The sequence below is a fragment of the Aplysia californica genome, unplaced genomic scaffold, assembly GCF_000002075.1.
Source record: "Aplysia californica isolate F4 #8 unplaced genomic scaffold, AplCal3.0 scaffold01164, whole genome shotgun sequence".
Lineage (NCBI taxonomy): Eukaryota > Metazoa > Mollusca > Gastropoda > Aplysiida > Aplysiidae > Aplysia > Aplysia californica.
In genome coordinates this window covers 44,858-54,084 of record NW_004798434.1, presented here as the reverse complement: position 1 = coordinate 54,084, position 9,227 = coordinate 44,858, and the positions used below count along the sequence as shown (strand labels likewise).

Sequence of the window (9,227 nt, the reverse complement as noted above, 5' to 3'; positions counted from 1 at the left end):
TCCACTGTGGCCTAAATAAGCTAAACCCCCCTCCCTTACCTTATTTAGGCCATATGTGGCCTAAATAAGCACTCCCTTATTATTATTAAATTATTATTATTTATCGTTTTAAGCAGACACCACTGTATATGTGACTAGATTGTAGACAATGTAGCTATGTCACACTGAGGGATTTTCTGTATTTTCGTATCCATTTGAAATAAATCTGAATTACTCATCAGTTTTTAAAATAATAATAATAATTATAATAATAAATAATAAATAGCATTTGTATAGTGCATATTCCCTCTCGACAGCAGGCTCTATGCGCTTTACACTATATTATTACCCCAACAGACCATAGAACACTCAGAAACATTCTCAGCTTCCCGGGAAGCATACAGTGCAAGCAGCTGATTAAGCGCTCAAACACTAACAAACTGGCAAGATCTTTCGCTGTCTATAGCTGGGTACCCATTTTCACTGGGTGAAGTGAGGAAAATTTGTGTAAAGTGCCTTTCCCAAGGACACAACGTCAGGCCCCTGTCGGAATTCGAACCCACGACCTTACGGTTGCAAAGCTATTCTGATTCTATTCATACTACTTTAACTCTTATCCTGCGTCTGTGCCCAGGTGCGTATCTTATCGGCAACCGATTACGTCGGACGTGCCGGGCACGTTGAGCAGTGTTGGTTGAGCATATTCTCTGACTTGTTTCATTTATTTCAGAGTATATTTTGACCCTGTTGTATGTTTTCCTCCGAATTTTATTCAGGTCACCCCAGCTTATTTCAGCTCATGAAAACGGCAGTGATTGTTCGCAGCATAGGATTGTTCTGTTCTTGCGAAGGTGAAATCAGCAGCATGATAGACTTTTCTGATCTTCTGAATCAGACTGGTAGCACTATCTTCGTGGCGGTCACCGACTTTGAGATGAGTCGTGACATGTACAACCGCTTCCTGGTGAAAGCTCCGCTCGATGCTCGGGTCTCCTTGGGGCATGTGGGCAACGGGTCCATCACAATGCAGATAGAGCTTTTTCTGCCGGGAAATCCTCAAGCGATTATGACGCACAAAAAGAAAGTTGTGTTGGTCAACCCCGACACCAGAAAGCCAATGCCTCTTCCTGAATGGTACAAGCAAAAGTTTGCTGGGAAAGGTGTGTTGGAAGGGATACCATTCCGGATTGAAAAGTTTCAGCGACCAGCAAAGACTTTTTTCCGACGTTCTGAGGTAGGTTTGTTCCTTACAATGAAACACAAATGCAGTCCAAACTCTGTTATACAGTTACCAGAAAATACATTTGCCGCAGAAAGATTTTTAACTTTTCATTTAGATAGATTTAGTTGTGACTGACGAATTCCCGCAACATATAGTTTTTTTTATTTTTTTGGGACAGTACTATATATAATACAACCTTTGTATCAACAATGGAGGGGGTCACTGTTATGAGTTAGCTCTTTTTGTACAAAAATAATTATGTACATGATGCAACTTTCAATGAGTGGAGGAGATTGAAAATATTGCAGTGACATTTGTTGAACTTTACCGTAATATGTGAGGCAGCGTGGTGGAATCAGGCTCTCATCAAAATAATCAAAATAGAGAAACTTGCATTCTTCCGCAGGTTTGTGAATTTTTATTAAATTTTTGTTTTTTGACTCAATACCTTTCATGCCTACTAAAGAACTCATTTCTGTGAGGATGTTTCTGAAAAACGTTGATTAAAGGCACAGAAAATGTAAATTTTTAGTTACCATGGACTCTTAAGCTAACGAAATAACTAACCTTTAGCGACCATTTACTCACTAATTTTACCTCTGAAAACAGGTGACCCCCACCTCCTTCTTTCGTAAATATCTCGACTTGTGTTCAAGATAAATGGATACTTTTTCATCCAAATAAAGACAAGCGAACAAGCTTTAAGATGATACTAATAACTCTACATGCCCAAAAATTGACGAGAGCCTGATTCCACCACGATGCCTCACATATTAATATTATTTGTGTCTCATTTTGATTACCATTACCATCCTGTCTTTTCAGTTTAAGGTTCATGGTGAGTTGTATTTTTTATGCCCCCTGACCACTGTCAATGTTGAAGTGTTCCAGTGTGCTGTCTGTCTCACATTTTTTGTCTGAGTTCCTACCTGACTTACCCCCTACCCCCCTCCCCCCCCTCTCTCTCTCTCTCTCTCTCTCTCTCTCTCTCTCTCTCTCTCTCTCTCTCCCTCTCCCTCTCTCTCTCTCTCTCTCTCTCTCTCTCTCTCTCTCTCTCTCTCTCTCTCTCTTTCCATCTCTGTTTACCATCATGTTTACATCAGTATTTAGTTTTCTGCCATCATACACTTACCCCGACCCTCTCCTCCACGCACACACACACACAAAAGAATCCCCCCCCCCTACCAAAAAAACCTTTCTTTGGTCTGTTACCGATTGGACTTATGTGTCCACTACTTCCAATTGCTATTGATTTGAGCAAGGAACATTTCCGAAAGTCTTGCCTTCATTTTTTTATTATTATTACCCCCCTCCCCCCTCCCCTTTCAGATTACATGGTCTGATACTGACTCCAACAACCACACCAACTATGCCAGCTATTCCCGTTTAGCCACGGATGCAATCCACACCTGTCTGTTCCTAAAGACGAAAGCTGAGAAAGAGAGGATGCGAGCCATGGATCAAAGTGACCAACATTTATCCCTGTCGGTAAATCAAACTTCTGAGGTTTCTGATTCACGCAGCAGGGACCATACTCCTTCAGGGCAACAAACAACAAATGTTTCAGATCAGCGGACAAATCCAACTAGATCCGAGTGCAAATCGATGGCAGTTTCTGGCGACCACGCCAGAGATTCCGCTGAATCTGGGCAACAAAACGTTGCTGCGGTTTCTTCTGTGGTTCCCGAATCTGTCCAACTCTGGGGCGGAGACATCTCGGCGCTGGGCTGTCTCAGTGAGAAGGATGTGGTGAGAGGTCTGAAGCGGGTTGAGGTCAGTTACCTCCAGGAGTGTGGGGAAGGGGACGTAGTGGAGACGCACGTCTGGCAGGAGCCGGGGGTCAGAGGTCGGCTGAAATGTTCTGTGGAAGGCATGGGGGGCGGCGAGGTGCTGTGTCAGATCACCCTGGAGTATCACGAACCTTTATCTGGGTTGTGAACTCCTTGAAGGATCACGAACCTTTATCTGGGTTGTGATATCCTTGAAGTATCACGAACCTTTATCTGGGTTGTGAACTCCTTGAAGGATCATCACGAACCTTTATCTGGGTTTGGATCTCCTTGAAGGATCATCACGAACCTTTATCTGGGTTGTGAACTCCTTGAAGGATCATCACGAACCTTTATCTGGGTTGTGAACTCTGGTGGTAAGTGATGGAATTTAGAAATTAGATATGCCTGATTTTCTCAAAGTGTTGGAAGCACATCTAAATGGTGTCACAGGGGGCAAAGAAGCGTAATATTTATGCTCAAATCAATCAAAAATCAGCTTCACAGTTGTTGGGTGTTTTATTTTGCTCTCAAGTATGACCATAGTGGGAAAATAATACATATAATTGATAAATGGCGTTTTATAATTGGTCACTTTTAAGGACAAGTGGGCTATTCCGAAAAATGCTGTTTTGAGAAAGTCGAAGGTGAAAGTTTTTGCCTCTTGTTCAGTTTTATTAAAAAACAAGGAGAGTTTTCTCTATAACTAAACAAATGTTCTCACCAATGAAACCAAACTTCTCCTATAGGTAGGGCAATGCCCACTTTTGGTGTAGGTCAAGACTTCTGGAAACCCTCGAAATCTGGGTTGGCCTGCTTGTCCTTAGAAGCGACCAATTGATTAACGGCATCAGTGTCAGTAATCTCATTTTTGTTTTGTTTCCTGTTGGACAATCCCATCCATTGAGATGATCTTCTGCCCTCCTGTGAGGGGAACCTGTAAAAATGTCTTTTAGGGCTGTGTAGGGTATGGTTTATGTTTTACAAAGGATTTTGCTTTTATTGAACTTAGATTTGTTGCCTTAAAGACTTTAGTAAATCGATGTGAAAACTAGATTAATAATTGTGAAGCAGCGTGGTGGAATCAGGCTCTCGTCAATTTTTGGACATGTAGAGTTATTGGTATCATCTTAAAGCTTGTTCACTTGTGTTTGTTTGGATGAAAAAAATATCCATTTATCTAGAGTACAAGTCAAGATATTTGCGAAAGAAGGAGGTGGGGGTCACCTGTTTTCAGAGGTAAAATTAGTGAGAAAATGACAGCCACAGATTAGTTATTTCCTTAGCTTAAGAGTCCATGGTAACTTAAAAATTACATTTTTGTGCCTTTAAGTAATGTTTTTCACAAAAATCTACACAGAAATGAGTTCTTTAATGGGCGTGAAAGGTGTTGAGCCAAAAAACAAAAATTTGATAAAAATTCACAAACCAGCACAAAAATGCAGGTTTCTTCACTTTGATAATTTTGACGAGAGCCTGAATCCACCACGCTGCCTCACAATTGTATTTGAATGACTGCTTGCATTTGTGTGTTTCTGTGTGTGTGAGTGTGTGTGTTTCTGTGTGTGTGGGTGGGTGTTTGAGGGTGGGTGTGTAAATGTGTGTGTGTGGTGGTTGGGTGGGTGTATGTGTAAACATGTTTTTTTGGGTGGGGGTGTAAATGTGTGTATGTGTGTGGGTGTATGTGTAAGCATGTGCTTATGTGTGAGTGTGTAAGTATGTGTGTGTTTGTTGATGAATGTGGGTCCCCTTTAAGTATAATATTTTTCTCTCCTGTGAGAGGAGTTTGTAGATATGTCTTTGTAAGGACTTTTAATGCAGGGCTAACTTATGCTTTTCAAAGATTTACAATTTTAATTTATTCAGATTTATCACTTAAGTTTGTGTGTCCTTTGCCATAAATGTGTCTGTCCCCGTGGTTTTCTGCACCCTGCATAATTTAGCAACATTTGATCATTTTTTGTGCCTAATTTCTTATTGTTTTCCTTTATCATTTTTTGTTTTAAAATTAACAGAATCGCATAATTTCACATTTTTGGGCTCAGTTTGCATAATTTCACTTTTTTTTTTTTCGCATAATACCGCAGGGACAGATGTGTTGACCCTACCGGTGGTGCCGTGCGAGGCCCATTATGTAAATCCACAAGTCGTGGCACTCAGGATTTTTGTTTTGTTGGGATTTTGATTTCGTAATCATCTTAACTGTTACCATACGTGAGGCAGCGTGGTGGAATCAGGCGCTCGTCAGTTTTGGGGCATGTAGAGTTATTGGTATCATCTTAAAGCTTGTTCACTTGTCTTTATTTGGTTGAAAAAGATATCCATTTATCTTGAATACAAGTCGAGATATTTGTGAATGAAGGAGGTGGGGGGTCACCTATTTTCAGAGGTAAAATTAGTGAGAAAATAACCGCCAAAGATAAGCAACTTCCTTAGCTTAAGAGTCCGTGGTAACTGAAAATTAAAATTTTTTGTGCCTTCTATCAACGTTTTTAAGAAAAATCCACTCAGAAATGAGTTCTTTAATGGGCATGAAAGGTGTTGAGCCAAAAAACAAAAATTTGATAAAAATTCACTAACCTGTGGAAAAATGCAGGTTTCTTCACTTTGATTGTTGTGACGAGAGCCTGATTCCACCACACTGCCTCACATACGTCTTTTTATTCATGATACTCATAATGTGATGTATGCAATATCGCCATTGATTGTGTTGTGTAAGCGTTAATTTAAAGAGCGTATGTATACACAGTCGTACTCATGTATTTTGTACGTATGAGATGCATATGTACGCTGATTTGTGTATGTGTTTGTGTGTGTGTGCGTGTGTATGAGAGACAGAGTGTGTGTGTGTGCTTGTTTGTGCCTGCTTGTATGTGTGTGTGTGTGTTTTGATGAGTATAAGTGATCACATACATAATGTATACATATTATATATAAATGCAACATTATGTTAAAATACAGGTATTGTAATTTGTAAAGCCCCTAGAACTGTTTTGTACGAGGGTGGGCATTATAGAAATGATCTCTGTAATTAGGATAATTATTGGTGTTAAAGCTAGATCTGTGAGTATGAATGAAAGCGTGTGTGTATGTGTGCATATGGGTGAGAGTGTGCGCATGTGTATGTGTGTGAAAATTTGTGTAACTGAAAATGTGTGCTCACATGTACATGTATGTGTGTGAGCATGCGTGCATATATGAATGTGAGATTATCACGTGCCTGATAATGATTAATTATCTTTTTAAAATATCATTGTGAACAAATTATACCCAGAGTTGATATCTTCCACTTCCACTCGTTGGACCTTCCATGTATGATAAATGGTGTTTTATTAAATCTATGAGAAAAAACTAGACCTATCTAATGGATGGTTGGCGGGTGCACTGTCTGGTGGGGTTTGCGCCTTCTTTTTTATCAAACATCTCTATCGTTCTTTTCTCGCCTCCTTCTTTTTTGTGTTTGTTACTCTCTTGTAACATCTCTAATCTTCGGCACTTGTATGACCTGAGTGTGTTTCAAATGCCATGCAACTCTTACTAAAACAAACGAAACAAGTGGGGGGGTGGCGGGTACTCTGGTGTGGTTTGCTTCTTCTTTCCTATCAAATATCTATCGTCCTTATCTCTATATGTTACTCTCTTATAACACCTCTATTCTTCGGCACTTGTATGACCTTATTGTGCTGCAAGTGCCGTAAAACTCTTACTAAAACAACTCTCTCTCTCTCTCTCTCTCTCTCTCTCTCTCTCTGTCTCTCTCTCTCTCTGTCTCTCTCTGTCTCTCTCTCTCTGTCTCTCTCTCTCTCTCTCTCTCTCTCTCTCTCTCTCTCTCTCTCTCTCTCTCATCTCCTCCATCACTTATATAACCTAAGTGTTATACAAGCACCATGCAACTCTTACTTAAACAAAACAAAACAAAGAAACAAACACCTATATTCCTTTATTTGTGAGGCAGCGTGGTGGAATCAGGCTCTCGTCAATTTTTGGGCATGTGAAGTAATTTGTATCATCATAAAGCTTATTCATTTGTCTTGCTTTCGTTGAAAAAAATACACTTTTATCTTGAATAGAAGTCAAGATATTTGCGAATGAATGAGGTGGGGGTCACCTCTTTTCAGAGTAAAATTAGTGAGAAAATGTCAGCCAAAGATGAGTTATTTCCTTTGCTTGAGATGAGTGAAAACTGAAAATTTACATTTTCTGTGCCTTTAATCTACGTTTTTCAGTAAAATCAACACAGAAATGTGTTCTTTAATGGACATGACAGCTGTTGGGCCAAAAAACGAAAATTCGATAAAAATCCACAAACCTGCAGAAAAAAATGCCAGTTTCTTCACCTTGATTATTTTGACGAGAGCCTGATTCCACCACGCTGCCTCACATTTCTACTAGTTTTGGAAACACAGCATCAACCAAACACCTTGAAAGAGAGGCCATCATGATTGTGTAGTCCTAACCAGAGACACTAAAATATATTTTAGTGTCTCTGGCCTAACATACGGAAGCTGCCAGTTCGTCACAGCAAAGATAGTACAAGACAAGATGGGCCACTTCTCTCTTTGAGCCAATTAAAAAAGTGTCCTCAAAATTTGGTGGCGCCCTCTTCACAAAAGCGCACTCTTTGCGAACAGAGTTACCCTACTTTGAGTTTTAATAAATCAAAGTGAAACTAGCCAGTTTTGGGATAAATTTCGGAAGAACGCTTTTTAAAAATGGTTACGCTGACAAAAAACCTCTTCCGGAGGAAAAGGAGATGGTTTTCTTCGTTTAATTTGACTTTAGAATGAAGGGCGAGAGGTCATTAAAATAAAAGAAACCTAAAACTCCGCACTGAACGTACCCGAACTGCTGATGAACAGCAGTCGATCTGCGCACGCAAGGAGGTGCTATTCCTATTCTTCTTCTGGAAAAACGAAAGAGAGCTTCAAAACAGACTGCAGCGCCATCTGAAGCAAAGAGCATACTTCCTGCGGACACTTTTTAGTCTGAGTGGCCCATCTTGTCTTGTACTATCTTTGGTCACAGTCATGGGCCCACCCCCGCCTCGACTGTGCCCCGCATGATGGAAGTTATCACCACTGACATTCTTCTTCTTTTTTTTATTATAGTAGAAGGTTTTACGGCGCTCGCAAATGCATAAGGTCATATGAGTGCCAAGGGGTGGATGTCAACAGAGAAGTCTTTATAGGGAATCCGACTTACTCTGCTCACCTCTCTAGCTTCGACAGCACAAGGTCTGCTTCAACTATCAAGGCACCCCGGAAATAGCGGGTCACAAGAGTGACAAACATGATAGGCCTACATGTACTAAAGAAGTAGAGGAAAAATGACAATAGTAAGGATTAGGAAAGAAAAAGCAGCAGTTCCCTGTTGTAGATCAGGCACAGTTATGAGCGTGACATGAATCAGCCCATTTACAATTCTACTGTGCTTGAACGAGAAATGTCCCCCCTTTGGGAATGACTTAAAGACACTACAGTCAGTGGCACTGCCCCGGAGGGAACTGACACTCTATGAATAAAAGAGCCCCCGTACATGACAAACACTTACAACTCCAAAGTATACATGCATGTTAGCGGATGGTTGGAGGGCGCCACTGGTAGTTCCTACTTTTTTAAAGCTTTCCTTCTGTTGTTTCTGTCTATCTGTCTGTCTGTCTTTTCCCCAGAACTAGATCTAGTAGTAGTAGTATAGGGTTTTACGGCGCTCGCAACTGCATAAGGTCATATGAGCGCGCAGAACTAGATCAAAATGACCATTATTGTGTCGATGTGCATCTCTTTACTCAAACAAGCAAACAGACAGACAAACAGACCACCAGCTAGGGCGTCTCAAGAGTAGTATGGTTTTGCGTAGGCTCAATGTTGGCTATCTGTCTTAAAGTGTTGGACCCCTCCCCCCCCCCCCCCCCCCATCCCCTTTTCAAAACTCTTCAAATCTTTTAAAATTATTTTTTAAAACAACCAAAAGTTCAATGAGATAACGGGGAAAGAGTGGGTCTCTGTCAAGTCGAGTCAAGGAGCCATGTCCTGTTTGAAATTGTGACCTGCCACGACTGCACGTAGAGAAAGGACAAACACGCAAGAAAAGAAAAAAAGAATAAGTGAGGCAGCGTGGTAGAATCAGGCACTCGTCAATTTTGGGGCATGTGGAGTTATTGATGTCATCTTAAAGCCTGTTCATTTGTCTATCTTTCGGTTAAAAAAGTACCCCTCTATCTTAAATAGAAGTCGAAATGTTTATGATTGAAGTAAGTA

General features: G+C 40.6%; 1 protein-coding gene across 1 annotated transcript in view; it reads left to right on the top strand.

The window, feature by feature from the left end:
- The window catches only part of LOC101854131, an 8,098-nt gene extending 4,477 nt beyond the window's left edge, over positions 1–3,621 (top strand). The window contains exons 3-4 of the mRNA XM_005112011.3: positions 756–1,213; positions 2,531–3,621. Coding sequence (XP_005112068.1) covers positions 756–1,213; positions 2,531–3,139 — 1,067 coding nt within the window. The 3' untranslated portion in view covers positions 3,140–3,621. The remainder of the gene's footprint in view (positions 1–755; positions 1,214–2,530) is intronic.
- The last annotated feature ends 5,606 nt before the right edge of the window (positions 3,622–9,227 follow it).